The sequence below is a fragment of the Atractosteus spatula genome, chromosome 4, assembly GCF_055471065.1.
Source record: "Atractosteus spatula isolate fAtrSpa1 chromosome 4, fAtrSpa1.hap1, whole genome shotgun sequence".
Taxonomy (NCBI): domain Eukaryota; kingdom Metazoa; phylum Chordata; class Actinopteri; order Semionotiformes; family Lepisosteidae; genus Atractosteus; species Atractosteus spatula.
This window is the reverse complement of record NC_142709.1, coordinates 44,650,981-44,669,459: the sequence shown is the minus strand read 5'-3', so window position 1 is coordinate 44,669,459 and position 18,479 is coordinate 44,650,981. Positions and strand designations below refer to the sequence as shown.

Genomic DNA, 18,479 nt, shown 5'->3' with positions numbered 1-18,479 from the left:
TCTTCCAAAAAAAAAGAAAGGACTGCTGGAAGTAGGTGAGACAAACACAAGCGAAAGTCTTTAAAAGTCTGTGATAAAGTCCTTAAATCTGGCAGGCCATGGAGCATGGGCTATAGGCCACTCTTCCACAGGAACAGACAGCCCATAGGGAAGTCGACTTTGACTGGCAGTCCAGCAGGGGCAGAATCGGTTTCAGTAACAGGGTGTGTGGGCGTCATCACTCTGCAGAGACAGCTGGCCTGCCATTGAGACCCGTCAGAGAGGTGGAAGGTGGCAGGGCCCAACTGTTCTGTGATCCGTAAAGGAAAGGACCAAAAGTCTGGAGCATATGCTGCCAATGAGTTTGTTAGATCTGGACCCAATCCTGGACAGCAATTTCAGGCAGCTTCACTCTGTGTGACCTGTCATACCACCTTTTCATCTGGCGCTGGCATTCTGCCATCGTGCTGTGGGCGCTTGCCAAAGGGGTTGGAGTTGGATATGCCCAGGGCCTGTCCAGGGGCATTTGTAGCTCACGACCAAGCATGAGGAAGGCTGGTGAGCTGCCAGTTGTGACGTGCTGTGTGGCCTTGTAGTGTAGTAGAATGCGGACAAGTGCATTTGAGAAGGAGCAGCCCTCAACCAGGTGGGCTCTGATGCTGAGAGTCAGGTTCAGTCGTTCCATGCTTCTGTTCACCCTTGGGATTGTAGAAAGCAGTACTGATGTGTTGAATGCCCCGGTCAGCCAAGAAAGACTCAAACTCTCCAGACATGAACTACGGCCCATTGTCAGAGGTTGGCAGCCCCCAGCAGGCAAAGAGGATTTCTAGGAAGTCCGTTGTGACTGATCCTGGGTTGTGACTGATCCTGTGGAAGCTACTACTGGCCATATTGAATGTAGGTCATAGGCCACTATGAGGAAGCTCTGATAGGCCACCACACCATGTAGCTCTCCACAGATGTCCAGCTGGAGATGATTTCAGGGTTTGGCCAGCAGAGCAAGAGGAGGCAGAGCATGCCCTTCTGTTTTTCCGCTAAGGAAGCAAGCCTCACAGGTTCTGACTAGTGCCTTTATGTCCTGGTCCTAGGCATCCAGCACCATTGCTTGATCTTTACTATGCCTAAGTGGCTTTCAATTTCCCATCTGCAGGACATTAGCTGGGAGACTGACTGGGACAACCGTGCAGGTCCCAAGGGCAACAAAGGAGTCATTCCAGCAGGAGAGTCTTTGTCGTGGTGGAAGGGGCCCAGTTCAGTAGAGACCTTGGAGGGCTAGCCTGAGCATATAAACATGTGGAGCTGGGGAAGCACTGGGGGAGCATTCATTCAAAGCATGAATGCTTGATCATAGAAATACATGTGCCACCTCCCACATGCTTAGACCAGGCCAGGGCCTCTCGCTCCCCCACAGAGTACTTCTGTTCGGTTGGGCTGAGAGCCCGGGAAGCGAAGTTGACAGGTTGCTCCATCCCGTTGTGAAGCTGGCCTCCACGGCCGTGCTGGAGACATCACAGGTGATGAAGGTAGGGCTGTAGAGGTCAAAGTGTGCCAAGATTGACAGTGAAGTGAGATGGGCCTTCAGGAGGCAGACGGCTTCAGCGCAAGCAGGCATCCAAACCCAAGGTGCATCCTTCTGCAGCAGCTGACTTAACGGGTCTGTAGTGGTTCTGACTACAGTGACACTCTAGGTGATGGTGAAGTATCAGAGTATTTTGCAGTGGGGCCAGAAGCTTGAAAATGCATTGTCCCTCTGTCCCTAGGCAGTGTTTGAGGGTCACTTTTTTTCTGGGCATCTAGCATGTTTCTGAGGTCAATTGAAGCCTGGTAAGTCTCAAAAGACTTTAGCCATTAAGTCCAGTGCACTGGAGGCTTGCTGGGTAAAACAAAGAATGGAGAAGGCAGTGGGAGTGAAAGCCCCATCCTTGTCACCAATATTACATCATGGAAAACCAGGAACTGAGACAGACAGGTTTTGCAGATACAGTATGTGGTCTATATGGTTCATGTCATGGAACTGACAGAGAATGGCAGAGACCCGCCATTTTCTAGGCACCAAGGCACCTAAGTGTTGAAACGCAGTAACCTGAAAACAAAAGTGCAACAGTGTTATAAATGCAAACTGACACTGTGTGCCGAAATAACAGTATCTATCAAAACAACAAAGAAAGAGGGAGCTTTAATTTTACAACAAACTTTCCTGTACAAGTCTTACACAATGATTTGGGGTATATTTTGGACTGTATACATGTACCTTGAAATTAAAAAGAAATGGATTCTATGTTTTTCAAATTGCTTGAAACTCTAAATAGGTCTGATATCTGAGTTCAGGACAGAAGGTCATAGCATTATAAAATCTCGTGCAGTTCAATATTTCTTTTAAAATAAATTTCACATGCATGATTCTTCAAAATGCTGGTCCTAGTTATTATATGACTTCATTAGATTAATAAATCAGATTCACATTTTTGGGTGAATGCATTTTATTTTACAAACATCTATCCATCCATTTTCTAAACAATTAATCTAATTCAGGGTCATGGGGCACTGGAGCCTATCCTGGCAAGCAAAAGGCGCAATACATAATACATCCTGGACATGACACCCTTGGACAGTGCCAAAAGTGGGACCTGTAGTACCTACCTGACATAGTGTACACAGAAGACTAGAAATTAGCTTTCAGGAGGCAGGCACACTTTTTAAAAGAAATTAAAGTGGACCATTCAATGGTTAGGTTTTAGGAGGTCAAATTTATACTGTACTGTATCTACGGCATTTATGATAGATATTATATTTACTATAGATACTATATTAACTATACTATAGATTCAGGTGGGTAGCTGCATCAGTATGCGTAGGGTGCAAAGGAACAAGTAATAGGTTTATTTCATGCTGAAAAGAGAAGAAAGAAAACACAATATTTCGGCCGTGGAGCCTTTTTCAGTTGTCAAGTGTGCCTTCTTCACACCTTCAGGTGTCACACCTGAAGAAGGCTCCAAGGCCGAAACATTCTGTTTTCTTTCTTCTCTTTTCAGCATGGAATAAACCTATTACTTGTTCCTTTGCATACTATAGATTCTACACTATAGATATTCTATTACTATATGTATTATCTGTATTATACTATTTATAATATAGTGTATTTGTAAATGGTTTCATCTGTAACACTCAAGTCCATGTTCTTAACCTTTTATTAAAGGTTTGCTTGATTTTTGCAACAAAAAGACAGTCCATTTATTTTTCCCTTCTGTCACAATAGCACTTTGCAATGGGTGCATACCTAGTCTGGTCCCCCACGGGACACTGTATATACACATTTCAAAATGGAGACTTAAGCAGGAAAAGAAAGAGTAGACTGGAAACTCTTTTGAAATTATATATCCTCAAATGAACAAAGACTATCCTCATTGTAGCAAAAAATATTTGCTACAGTGTGAATTAATTCACTTCACATTAATGTGAGTCTCTTGTTCTGTAGCAGCAAGTTTTCCTTGAGGATGTTCTGCTCCAGGGCTGCCAGTAATCCTCCCAACAGCCACAATTACTTCCTTAATGAGGCTATGAAGATGCCTTAAGAGACCAGAAAACACAATAAAAACTGGCTCTCACTCTGAATCCTATTTCTTATACTGACCTTCTGCGATCTGCAAAAGGTAAGATTCTCAGCATGAAGGCAAACACATTATTACATGCTAGAACAACATTGGTGAACATTTGAATTATAAAACTGCTTTAGTAATATTACCAAATACTTCTTTTTCCTACATTTTGAAACTATTTAATTTTCTGAATCGGTTTTTCTTCTCTGTTAAAGTGGACATTTACCCAGAAGAAACATATTTCTTTTCCTAAAGACCTTATCACCTTTGACAAGGTGATAAATGTTCCTTCACTCCCACTCCGATAGGTAGTTATTTTAATAGAGCATGTTGATTTCTAATGTAAAAATGATTCAAAAAAATGTAAAAATGATTCAAAGGTTAAAATATAGCTTTCCACTTCTCCATTACTGATTTCCATCACAGTACCATTTATAATATAATTATTTTTTTATTCTACCAAAATGTAATATGTAATTAACTGCAATAGGATTCTCTTTTCTTTTGACTGAGGTCAACAATTCCCAAACTGGAAACTACTGTACATGTGTTCCTATATATAGATAGCTATCAATATTGTTATATATTCTTAATGCTTCTTGTATATAATGTGTTTCATTTTCTTACAAAATTAAATAAACCAGGTTAGGTTCTTTAAAGTTTAATTTAAAACTAAATATTGCTTTTAAGAGTTTCTCTTCTTTTTTTTCCTGTGATTTGTGTATTTTTTTTAAAACAGCCATGTCTGCAACAAACCACACAGGATCATCAGTCACAGAATTTATTATCATTGGTTTCCCCGGACTGCAAGACCAAGAGAGCAAATCTATTTTGTTTTCTGTATTCCTGGTTGTCTACGTCATTATTGTATTGGGAAACCTGTTGATCATATTCATATTTGTCTTTGATGAATCCCTGCATACTCCCATGTATACACTGATCTGTAATCTGGCAATTTTAGATATTTCTGTCCCCTCCATCACCGTTCCTAAAATGTTAGCAATATTCATGTTTGATTCAAACTTAATTTCCTTTGATTTCTGTTTTATCCAGATGTTCCTTTTCATGAGTTTGGGTATAGCTGAAGGATTTCTTCTTACAGTTATGGCTTATGACAGATATTTAGCTATCTGTAATCCACTGCACTACCCTAATAAAATGACAAACAGCCTGGCCATTAAACATGTTGTGTGGTGCTGGGTTGGGGGATTTCTTGCAATGATGATTCCTACAATACTTGCTGTGAGACTCCCCTTCTGTGGACCTGACAAAATTCTCCACTGCTTCTGTGATCATTCCTCAGTTCTCAGATTAGCATGTGCTAATATTGTCATCAATAGTATTTTGGGATTGACTATTGCATTGTGTGTGCTGCTCGTCCCTCTGTTCCTGATCTTGTTCTCCTATGTGATGATTACAAAGTCAGTGCTCCAGATCTCTGTCTCTGATGGGAAGACCAAAGCTTTCTCCACCTGCACCTCACACCTGTTGGTCATCTCTGTCTTCTTCCTCACCGCAGCAGGTGTCTACATCTCCTACAGGGTACCTGGAGCTTCATCAGATTTGCGCATCATGGCAGCAGTACTTCAGAATGTCTTCCCACCTCTCATGAATCCCATCATCTATTGTTTGCGGATTAAAGAGATCAGGGACAGTTTGGTTAAAACCCTGAAAAAGGGCAGGGTTTTTCCATTCTGAATGTTAAAGGAGATAGGTCCTGTGAACACTGGCATTTCCTGGCATTCCCAGACTAATACTGTACCTTCAGTAGTAAAGTTATGCTGTCGAAGATGTGGTCATTTTGTCTTGAGCCACTCTGTTCAGGAATATGGAAGAGCTGAATTGGGATTTCTTCATACATAACAAAAATATAGAGAAAAACTTTTTTTAAATTTAAAAGCGTTCTACATTGTAATTAATTTGAAGAATAAGCAACCAAAAGTAGTTTAATTATAGTTTAATCAATTATTAATTAAGATTAAGTAATTAAAATAAAATTAATTAATTCAAAATTATCTTGACTAAATAAAGCTTCAGTAACAAAGAAGCACAATGTGGCTTTAGCCAGTTTACGTCTGTAGCAGTCCACTTATTGTTCAATTACATTTGCAGTGTCATTGAACACTGATTCATGCTATTGAGCAGAAGGTTTACTGATATAAGTGATTTAGAAAGGGAAATCTGATATACTGAGACTATTGCTCAGTATTTCTAAGTGTCCATTTGTGAGTCTTTGTCCTGTGAGTCTAAAGTTTCCCTTCAAGGTTATATCTTTATGTATTCTGAATACTTGACTCAAACTCCCACTCAATTTCCTTTCCTAATGACTAAAGATATTATGTTCCTTTATCTGGCTTTAGAAAACACAAAACCTGAAAAGCAGCACATGAAAAGAATATTTCAGTTGTGAAAAATGTGCTAAACACCCTTTTTTATTCGCCCATTCTATATAGTAGTCCTGCTCAAATGTAGTTCATCATATTCCTAAATGCAAAGCAAATATTCTCAATAGTATTTCCTTTATAACCACTATTCAAAACAAAAATGAAAGATTCATAACGGACAAGATTAAAGAATGAACAAATTTAATGTGTGCATTACTGGTTGAAAATCATACCACTGAGCAGAGTTATTATTTTTCAATAGAATGTGGTAGTAAAGGACATACAGATGCAGCCATTCAAAATGCATGGTACAAACCCGTACCGCGGGCAACTACCCACAAGCCAGCACAGTCTACTGCAGTAAATGATTGGCTGGCCAAAATGACCGACAGGGGCACTCGTGGTGCATTGGTCGGTAGTGTAAAGATTTAATCATTTAATCTCTTTACTGTGCACGTTTTAATCCGCTTAGTATTGAATATTTATATGGAATTTTACCACTAAAGGGAAATTTTAGTAGCTGAGCATAAAAAGAAGAGGAGCATAACGCATCTGAAGGTCATAAACAATATTAATTTAGGAACATAAACATATTACTGTATGTAAACTGTACTGTATATGGCTGGTCTTGGTAGTTTAAAGAAAAATACACACCAGTCTTCCATTTCTCCCTAAACATTTTAAGCATCAAAGTTTTATGAAACGGTCCCCAAATATGCGATTGCTGTATAGAATTAATTTTAATAAAAAAAAATAATTAACACGAAAATTAAGCCGTTTACGTTCCTCCGCCTGAGAACATAGTCACTCGTTGCTACGCAACGCAGAAACACAGCCACAGGTAACTAGCAAAGGGAGGACATTAGCTAGCCAATGTGATAAAGGAATAAATGATTTTTTTATTTATTTTGCACATTTATTTGAACATTTCCATCGATTGTACAAGCACTTGGAAACTGTCCAATCCCTAGTTTGTCTGCATTTTATTTTATTCTCCCGGTCTGGCGCCTGTCTATGTCTTCTAGGATATAATGCCGGCGATTTGTGTTAAAATTGGGTTTCCAATAAAGTCGCAGCAAACTCTTGTTTTTATGTCCACTATAACGGACAATCTCCCTAGCCTTGTTTTCATAATTTCCTAAAATGAAAATGCGACAGAATTTTGAACTGTCCCTATACCAGAGATTACGGTAGGCTTCGGAATGGTGATTGGCTGACACCATCTGACACCCCTCTGACTGGAGAAAAAAAAACTTGCTGATCTGTTCTACATAGCAGGAAGAAAACACCATATGCTGCTTCTATTCGAAATGCGTATTTTAAAAGTTTAATTAGGAAGTAAAAACCTTACAGCATACACAGATTTCTAAACTGATCAGGAGGAAGAAAAATCACCTGTGTTTCGCGCATAAAAAGTGGTTATTAACTATCGAAACCTGTTTAATTTATTTTATTTTTATTTAGATTAAGAGTTACCGTCACCCCCATTTCCATTTAAATCGCAAACCCGTGTTTAATTAACTATTTTTATTGATTCACAATCTGGCAATGCAACGTAAATCGTTATCTTTGTCTGAAAAGAGACATTTCAGCTGGGGTCGCCATGGCACCGAATGGATGCTTCAGAAAGAGGGCGGCTGTTGAACAAGCTGCCTGATTTAGTTGAACGAGACCGTCAGATATTGGCTGTAAGAAACACTGTACTGGAGCCCATTTAAACAACTGCTCACAATAGGTTTTTAATTTTAAATTGTATCCTGTTTAATTGGATAAATTCACTTCAGTCTTGAATTTGTAAAAACCATAACATAAATGCATTGGTGAATTAAAAATACTTTTTTTAACACAATTGTCAGGCTCTTGAGGAGCCTGGCAGGGTCTGCCCTCAGTGAGGCAGGGAAGGAATAAGCCTGTGGCCAACTCTTCCCACAGCAGGCGGGGTGAATCGCTCCTTCTGGCTTTCCGGAGCTCTACTTATTATTTTACAAGGGAATGCACCTGACAAGCTGGACAGTGTGCTTCTCAAAGCGCTTTACAGGATAACAACAATAACAACAATAACAACAACAGTTTACAAGTTCTGGGAATATATATTCAAAAATATATATTTTTAAAATTGAATTTAATTTGACATTGACATTTCCATCACAATCTCACGGTACCGTCACAAACCACTAGGGGTTTGTGAACTCCCGGTTGGGAACCCCTGATTTAGAGAAACAGTTCTCCTTATTTTTTATTATTATTATATAATATTATTTATTATTATTATATAAAGCAGACTGTGAAGTTTGTTTTTTAATATACTGTAGTAATTATAAGGTCTGTATTATCTGCGAGATTGGTCCAGACTACAGTATCAAGATGCAAAATATTGCTCACTCCTTGAATTCCTGTTATTGGGAACATAAACAGAAAAAAATAGTACTTAATTATTAATTGTGCATTCTCCTTCCCTTTTCATTCAACAGCCTGGAAGTCCTGCTGAGCCTCTTTTGCTCAACAGAATTCATGTGTCTCTGCTGTATTCTCCTATAGTCTTCTTTCAGCACCATTGGCACTACACAATCATGCTCTGGAAGTGATGTTTTCTGCCAGAAACTGGCAGTGGTTTTCTGGCTTGGAGCCTTTAAACATTAGGCCTTTTTCTGGCTGAGGCTTGGAACAGAGTCCTTCTTTCCTGAGCAGTTTCATTAAACAACTTTAGACCTACAGCCATTACAAATGACTCTTCGACAATTAAATCTACATTCTCATGTGTGATGCTTCAATGATGTGTGAGCCTCCTACCCCTCTCACATTTCTCCTCCTACCCTACTCTTGTGATTCCTACTGGATCTACTGTCTAGGGTCAATCTGTCACACTACAAATAAGGGTAGCATGAAAACCCTGAATTAGAGCACCAAAGACCTAATTATCCACTGTGATAGGATATGTGATATCACAGTGGCCAAGCATTAGTGCCAGAGACAGCAGGAATGAAAATACAAGCCAATGGAATGAGATATGAGAATTGGATTCTGACACTGTGTTCCATGGGATGCCCAAAGGGAATGGGCAAGTAAACTATGATATAGAAGATGGGATTACCAAAATGTTAAAAGAAATGCTTGTAGAGCTGGAGGCTTGAATGAAGGGGTAGTTAGTATATAGTGCTAGGGCCACATTTTGAACCTGGCAAGGGGATTGTAGTGGGGGCATGTAGAGCAGGGCAAGGAATTCAGCAATGCAGGAAGGAATTCTGATTATGAAATCTACAAGTGATTCTAATGAATCATACTGGGACTCCAGAATATCGTGGGTTGGACTCGACAGTGTCATGACAACCATCCTGTGGCATCCTTCACCTAACAGTTGCCCTGGGAAAGCATCGCATTCTCACAAGGGCTCATGGTTTTCCAGGGCTTGCTACTCTGACTGGATCCCCTTTTTGTGATTGGTGTTAATTACTAATTATCCAAACTATTATTCAGTTCCCAGTGTTCTATTTAATGCCGAGGTGCCACTTTGACACGATCACAGTACTGCTTCCACACATTTTTCCGCTGAATCAGTCTGTGCTTCTAGCCCTCGTCTCAATGTACAGAAGTTGCAGCCTCATGCCTGCCTTTCAAACCTGTTCAGTTTTCTTTTTTTAGGAACCTCACTCTTAGATTTCTCCCACAACCAAGGCTCCTTTTCTTCCCACCGGTGGGCTGTGTTTAGCAGCAGTTTTCAGCATTCAGCAGTTTTCAGTTTCAGCAAGGCTGCACTTCGCTCTGTGCAGCAGTTCCAGGCTCAAGTCTGCTCTCTGCATTGCCTGGCGCAGCAGACTCAGGTTCAAGCACACCCTTCAAAACCCGCTCTGGTCCCTTTAGAGACTCACCATTCAGTTTCTTTCCGTACCCAATACTCCCTTTTTCTGATCAACGGGCTCTGTTTAGAAGCTTTTTTTTGCCAGCGATGCAGTTGGCCAGCTTCACCTAGGACAGACATACCACCCCATTTCCTTCTCTTTTCTATTACTGACCAGCCTGGGCTGATTAAGCCCCTCCAGCCGGTAATCAATTATTCCATTATCTCTCCTTTCACCTTTTCACTCTCCCTCCATCCCAGAGCGCTTGCACCCCTATCAGCTGGGTCTCTTCAGGTGTTCCACCACTATCCAGTCTCTTGTGCTTGGGTTCTGACAAATCACCAAGAAGCTGAATTATGATTATGCTAATTAAGAGGACCCTGAAAGTTAGAAGCTGAGGCCTATAGCTTGAATCATAGTTTTGTGCTATAGGAGCTTGAGGTGGTTGAATTTCAGTGGAAAAAGGGATGCAGGAAAAAGAAACAGGATTAACAGAAAGAGGATAGGGGAGACACACAGGGTGATTTGCGGGATCTTGTAGTGGATCTGAGAGAAAGTGCTGAAGGGGTACTGAACAACAACAAGAACAAGAGAGAAACTGGGGGGGGGGGAATGGGCAGAAAGCCCATGCCTTATCAGTGTGTCCTTGAAGACTGTGGACAGGACTTTGAGACATCATCATTGTTAGTGTAGCAGGAAAAAAGCATGTCCTCTGGGTCTTTGGGCAGATCCCCTAAAAATAAAGTTCCATATACCAGGATCTCCAACAAAGGATGGCATTGTCAGGTTGTGTAGTTAATGCTCATAAACAGCAGTATTCTAATATAATATTTTAACACATGATAACATATGAAAGGATACAAACAAGAGGAGACCATTCGGCCCATCTGGCCCGTGTGGTAGTTTTGTATTGGTCCAAGGATCTCATCCAGTCATTTCTTCAGGAAATACGAGGCTAAAGGGAATGCCGATGGGGAGGGAGTAATGGAGGAGAGTCCGAAGCGAGTGTAAGAATCAAATGAAATTCTGAACTCCATTCACTCCATGAAAGAGGACTTCACTGCGAGGTTTGATGGCATCCTAAATGCTATCCAAGGAACCCAAGGGGAGCTGTAAATTCACACCACACGGATAACAGAAGCAGAGGAACGAATTGGCACCAACAAGGATGACATCAATGCTCTGCAGAGCCAGGCAGAACGGGTGGACGAGACTGTTAAGGCACTAACTGTAAAGGTGGATGATTTGGAAAATCATTGTTGCTGATCGAACCTGCGACTTGTAGACCTACCAGAAAAAAAAGAGGGTAAAGATGTGTGCTTTTTTACAAAAGTGGCTTCCTGAGGTGCTGGGCGACGATCTTTTCTTCCCTCCGGTCACTGAGAAGGCATATAGAATTGACCGAATCAATGAAGACCCATCAAGGTCCTTCCCAAGGGCTGTCATAATAATTTTTTTAAACTACAGCGACAAGGTTCGGGTCATGAAAGGAGCAAGAGACAAGGGGACAATAATGGTTGAAAATCAATGAATAATGTTCTTCCCGGACATTTCAGCAGAGCTTCACCGAAAACGGGTGAGGTTTGACACGGTGAAGAAGGAACATTGTGCTCAGATACGGAATTATCTACCCTGCAATATTTTGTGTGACATACAAGAAAAAATGCAGCGCCTTTGATAGCCCATCGAATGCACAGAAATTCATTCAGAAGTTAAAAAATGAAAACCGGGAAGTGACAGATGAGGAATGAGTATGGCTTTGCAGTTTCTTTTATAGCCTTTTAATGTATTGCATTGTACAGCTACTGAAAGAAAGGTTCTTTGTTAATCTCAGTTTAGTCAGACTTTGCACAGTATTTGCTTTCGTGTTAAACATATAATGCTGTATATTTAAAAATTATTTTTATTTCTCTGTAATGTGCAAGATAACTGGTGTTGAACTGGTTTTCATTAAGATATTGCACCGAATTATTGATCTGTTTCATTTAGTGTTTTTGTAGTAAATGTGATTTATAGGGGCTCGGCCCAGACTGTTAAAACAGGCTAGATCTGTTCCTTAAGAACAAAGACCAGACAGGCTCTATAACCAGGTCTTGCTGGAAAGGGAATGGGTAGGCGGGAAGCATCGCGTAGCTTGACTGGAGAAGTGTTTTTTTCAATATTCCAATGTTTTTTTTTGCTTGGTTGTGTTTTTCTTTCTAAGGGTGTTTGCAAGGTTTATCTATTTCTTCGTTCTGAATGTGAATACATCTTAAAATGTAGGATTACTATTAGCGGCAGTGAGCATAACACAGATGGTACAATTCTAATAATAAATTATTTATGCTGCTAAAATACAGTTTACATCATGGAATGTTAGAGGCTTAAATACACTTATTAAAATTAAAGCAAGTTATGAATAGAATAAGACAATTAAAATCTAAAATAGTTTTTCTCCAGGAAACCCATTTAATGTCTGAAGATACAGATAGGGTACGCAATAGATGACTGGGACAGGTTTTTTTTGCCTTGTGTAACTCTTGGGCAAGAGAAGTCATTACTCTTATACACAAATCAATTCCTATACAAGTAAAAGACCTCACTGCCAGGTCATTTTATTATAGGGGGAGATTTTAACTGTACTCTCTGCCCTGAAAAGGTCAACTGGTATTGACACTTCTCATCAGCAAACATGGAAAGAGCTACAGTATTGTATAGAAGATTTTAACCTATTGGACATTTGGAGATTTAGAAACCCTGAACTCAAGGCTTTCTCTTTTTATTCAGACACTTATCAAACTTTTTCTCGTATAGACTATTTCAAGATTCAAGATTTAAGATTTTTTATTTGTCATACAGTATACAGCAAGTGTATAGGAATGCTTACTCATTCAGCTGTACCCAGTAACAGTAGAGAAAAAAATAGACACCAATGACAAACAGACATGGACATGATTTAGAAAATAGATGTTATAATACAGCCAAGACAGGGCATAGTGCAAACAGTGCAGTACCTTAAAGTGCAGGTGCTAATCTGTGCAGGTACTAATTTGAACTATTTATTATGTGGACTGCTTGGGGGAAGAAACTGTTCTTGAATCTATTAGTCAGTGTTCTCATACTGCGATTATTCCTACCAGAACTCAGGGGTGAAAACAGATCGTGGCCAGGGTGAATTGGGTCCCAAAGTATAGCTCGAGCCCAGTTGTGGCAGCCGTTGAGATATATATGGTCGATGGAGGGTCCCAATGATTTTCTGTGCAGACCTCTCAACCCTCTGTGTGGCTTTTCTGTCCTATACTGTGGCTCCACCATACCACACCATAATAACACTGGTCAGGACAATCTCAATGGTATTAAGGTAAAAATTGGTGAGTGTTGTCTTGCTCAAATTTCAGTTTGTGTGAGATGGGAAGCTTTTAAAGCATTTCCTAGAGGTTAAACGATTAGCTATACAAGCTCTAAATTTAAAGCCTCCCAACTCGAAATGAAAAGATAAAAAAACAGAATAAAAGAACTAGAAGGCAAAATATTTTCAAATAGCTCCTTTGAATTAATTTCTGAATTGAATAAAGTAAAAGCCCCCTATAATTATCAATGAATCAGTCGGCAAAAAGTTTACTGCGACTGTCAACATGAATGGAGGAAAGACACCAGGGCACGATAGCACCCCTATAGAAATCTATAAAATATTTCAAAGTAAACTAATTCAGCCACTTATGGACATGTACCAAGAGTCATATAAAAATGGAACTTTGCCTCCTTTATTAAATCGTACATTAAATATGCCGTTACTAAAACCCAGAAAATCACCATTAGAACGGGGGTCATACATACCCATTTCACGGATAAATAATGACACAAAGATTTTGTCTAAAGTTTTGGCAAAAAGACAAAAGAATCTTTTGCCTCAATTAGTTCATAGTGATCAAAATAGATTTGTTAAGGATAGGCAAGTATTCAACAATATTAGAAGGCTACTCAACATTGTATATGAAAAGAAAGGGGTGCCTGACAATGCAATATTATCATTAGACTCAGGGAAAGCATTAGATTGTATCGAAAATCAGTATCTGTTTGAGGTTCTTTCCAGAACGGGGATAGGAAAAGGGTTTCTCAATTGAATTAAAGTCACTTTTGCTAACCAATCCACTGAAATTCTAACCAATGGTTTGATATCTACACCTTTTAATCTCAGCAGAGGAACATGACAAGGATGTCCTTTGTCGCCTTTGTTGTTTACACTAGTCATTGAACCACTGGCCATGGCTATCTGTAATTATACTGGCATTACTGGTATAAATATAGGTAATGTAGAACATCATTATACGCTGATGACATAATTTTATCTTTCCAATTTAAATTATTCAATACCCTCACTTTTAGATTTGATTAAAACATATGGACTTTTTTCAGGATATAAGATAAATAACAATAAATCAGCTCTAATTTTCTTATAAGAGAATGAGAGAAGTCTTCCACCAATTAATTCCCCTTTTGTGGTATGCAAGGAGGGTTTTACTTATTTAGGCATTAAGATCACCCCAGAGGTCAACAAAATAATCCCAGCAAATTATAATCCTTTAATAGAATCTGTAACAGAATCAATAAATAGGTGGACCAAAATGCCCATATCAATGATTGGGAGAATCAATATAATTAAAATGTCAGTTTTACTGAAGTTTCTGTATATTTTTCAGTCAATCCCTCTCCACCCACCACCTTCCTTTTTTAATTTATTGAAGAAAACATTCACAAAATTTATTTGGAATAATAAACGTCCTAGACTCACACTGTCTTTACTATATTTACCATATGATAGGGGAGGGCTACAATTACCGAACCTAAAATGGTACTACTGGGTAGCACAAATCCAGGCTGTAGGACGCTTGTAGGAGAGCATGAAGCTTTGACAGGGATTTTTCCCTCCGAAGCTCTAATGTTGGTAACTGGTCAAATTTGGTAGATGATCAATGTGCTGCTTCTTGAGTTGTTTTCCAAAACTGCAGTGAAAGAATGGCTGTGAGGACTTGTGCCTATCAAAAGATTTCTTTACATCTGCAAAAACGGAGAACCATTTGGGTTCCTTGTCAGTAAAAGTCAAAACAATAAATCCTGGTCTAAGAAACCTTGACCAAAAGAACAAAATCTTTTAAAACAATTGGTTGAAAATTGCCTGTTTTGTTGCCTGAAAGTCTCAGTTAGTGCCTTTCTTTTGATAAGATGGCATTGCTCAGCTCTAATAGTAGGAGATATTATTTTCAAGTTAATTAACTGCACACATTGTATGAATGTCCTCAAAGTTTTCTAATTGAAAAGGAAAAACCAAACAGTTGTGGATTCTTCTAAAGCTACTGTATGTTGAGAGGGCTCTAAAACAGCTAACCACCTGAATTAATAATAGGTAGTGATGCTGTGACTGCAGAGATTAACATACCCTCAATATCCTGTGCTCAGTGCAACTGCCCTGTGGAACACAGTGTAATTAAAATTTTCTTTGACTTTGGTGAGGAAAACATAAACATTATCAAAAGAATGGGAGGCATTACTGGATTCTTTCTTAGTAAAATGGTTAGCGTACGACAGCCTCCAAGCAAAACACTGTAAACATGTAAAGCGTGAATAGTCAAATAATAAGCAGAAATAGTAAAAGAAATAAAAAAACATATTAAATGAAAAACATGAAGGTCAGAAAATAACCCTCCTTGATTATGACAGTACAATATCCAATGTACAGTGTTATTTATATCCAGTGTAATTTTCAATATTATTTTTTTTCTGCTGAAGATATTTACGTCAATTACGAACTCAGGGGGGTTAATTTCTATGCAATCAATATGATTTATTTTTTTACTTTTCTTAGCAACCATGAAATTGTCTGTTTGAACATTTAAGTTTTAATTAAATTACTTAAAGTAAATGTGTATAATGCATTGGCAATTCAACAAAACGGGACATCATTGTACGGGAAGAATACTTTTGCAAGGCACTGTACTCATTATATACAGTACATACAGATCAGATATACCTTATCTGACCAGTGATGTGAAGTGGCTTAAACCACCTAGTTTTAGCCTCCCAGTTTCAGTAACATCAACACAGGCCCTGCATTAATCAATTTCCCTACGGGATTAATAAAGTATTATCTATCTCTATCTATCTAACATCCCCCTGAGTGAGTGGTGCTCACCAGACTCCCCAATGAACAAAGTTAGATTCATAAACGCACCGAAAAAGGGAAGAATTAGAAATCTCACCACAATACATTGAAAAGATCAGCTGAAAAACCCACCCAACATAAAATGAAATAAAAAACTGAGTAAAATTATTGAGTAAGTGTTCTGTGCCCATTCAAATGGCATACAGTATTTGCTCCTGTTCCAACAACAATCCCTAGTTAGACTTTAACCATGAAAATAGTCAAATTAATTTCCACTACTAAGCATTTATGCTACTGTCTTTCTACCCTTCCTCCACTTATCAGGTATGTGATCCTGAGAAACATTTTTTTTTGGTATTTAAGCTGCACTTTCATTTTTTGTAGCCATTCTTTCTTTACACAGGGGAAGAGTGACACCTAGTGGATCCTTTTAGTTTCGCACGTCTTCCTGTTAGCAATGTCCTTCAAGAACTGTTGCTTCTTTAACCAAGATCAGTTAAAATTAAACTTGCATAAAGTTTGAAAACAGTGATGACAAGCTCTGATGTCTTATGCCACAAAATAGCACTTGTTACTTTTGAAGAGACACACTATTAAACACAGCAAAATCACTAGAATTAGTCTCCATTAATGGAATGGTACAACCAATATGTATCACATAAATTAATCCTGATCACATTGAATAAAAAAAATATTATATCCTAAATTATAGTAATTAAATAAAGTTCTGGTTAGTTCTGGTATTATAGTTGATAAGTTCATCACAATCTTGGACAACAAAAAAGGACAAGTAAATATAATTTCCAGGTGTCTCTGCTGTTTGTGCAATCATGAATAAGATTCTCCTATATGGCTTTAGTTCGTATAACTCCTGCAAAAACTAGCAGATTTGGGATAGTACCTAGTCCCATACTTAAGTAGATTTATGAATGCACTCTCACAAACTACTAAACAATTTTCAAGATTAAAGTATTTTCCTCTACCAGTAATCAAATTAGACTTTTGATACATCAGACACAAGAAGTCTTTGCATTCTCCAATACTTCTCAGCCTAAAAACGAATGGATATATATTTGACACATCACCTTAAATATTTATTTTAAATTATTAAAAAGGTATTTTTTAAATTTGTACTCACATGTTACAGAGCAATCTCTAGTATTCTAGTATTGAATCATTATCAATAATTTAGATTTTATAATTTCACCTTTAAATAATATTTTGTCATTTTGTCATTAATTGGTAAAATCCATCAATACATACAGTAACAGTTAAAACGTTTTAAAGGATTGTACCAATTAAATCAGATAACAGCTCCTAAGACAAATAAGCCTTTAACTGATTGTGTCTTTCACAAAGTGGTGAAACATGTAGACACATTGAAATGAGTGTTAGGTAACAATCTTGTATGGTAAAAATAATATATAGTACGTAGTATAGTGTCACACATCTCACTGTATCTGAGTCTCAATTATAACATACAGAGGAATGATTAGACTCGTCCAGTTGCTATGAGAGTAATATCTGTTCCCAGGTGTTTTGTGGACTGAGGGCACAAGAGGGAATACAAACTTCAAAGTTCAAACTCTGAAAGTCTCTATGCTGTTTATTCACATCAGAATGACCATTCATAGTACATGTTAACTATTGTGAGGGACTGGCAAAGTTGAAATATACAGTTTTCATATGATGAATCTTTACCTCATAGTGTCATGGAGCCAAAATAGTTCTTCCTTTACATAATTGTATCTCCTGGCCATGGTGTCATGAACATATACATTTTTCTAACATCTCCTGTTGACTTACTCTGTCAGAAACATAAAGAGACGATCCCGTTGTTCTCTTAATCCATCAATGATGGAACTTGACAATTTGTCAGCAACTGCTAGGTTTACACTTCTTGATTTTGTGCACTTTAAATGAAAAATAGAATATAATGTGTGGAAACTACATTGCATTTTGGTCTTTCACACAGACTCTCTGATACACTTACATGTTTACTTCTTGAAATTATAATTGTAATATGGGCAGTACGGTGGTGAAGCACAGGGTCCAGGGTTTACTTCCTGGAGTGCTATCTTTGTGGAGTTAGTATGTTCTCCCCATGTTCATGTGGGCTTCTTCTGGGTGCTCCAGTTTCCTCCCCTAATCCAAAGACATACTGGTAGGTTAATTGCCTTCTGGGCTGGTACAGTATGTGGTGACAATGAGTTCAGAGCAGAGGGTGCTGTTCCATCCAGGCTGCTTGAAGATCAGGAGCTTTCTGAAAGTGGCAACGCTGCTATGCTGGGGTCTTCACACTCAAAACCCCAGTCATGGACAGCATTAACATTTTTTCAGAGCAAGTATGAACACTTAGTACCCCCTTCTCAAAGTGCAATTATCTCCCTCCCCCACACACACACCTCACTGCCTCCTTTCCTATGTTGTCCTGGGACATGCGAGACTCCCCCCAGCTCAGGGCTAATGCTAACCTGCAGGAGTCCCTGTCAGAGCACAACCCCTATCACGATTAGCATTAACCCTGGGATGAGGTCTGCCACTG

The 18,479-nt window shown here is 38.8% G+C and overlaps 1 protein-coding gene across 1 annotated transcript; it reads left to right on the top strand.

The window, feature by feature from the left end:
- Positions 1–4,316: 4,316 nt before the first annotated feature.
- Positions 4,317–5,273, top strand: LOC148836375 (olfactory receptor 6N1-like). Its single transcript, XM_088914148.1, has one exon. The coding sequence runs from the start codon at positions 4,317–4,319 to the stop codon at positions 5,271–5,273; it is 957 nt and encodes a 318-aa protein (XP_088770274.1).
- Positions 5,274–18,479: the final 13,206 nt, after the last annotated feature.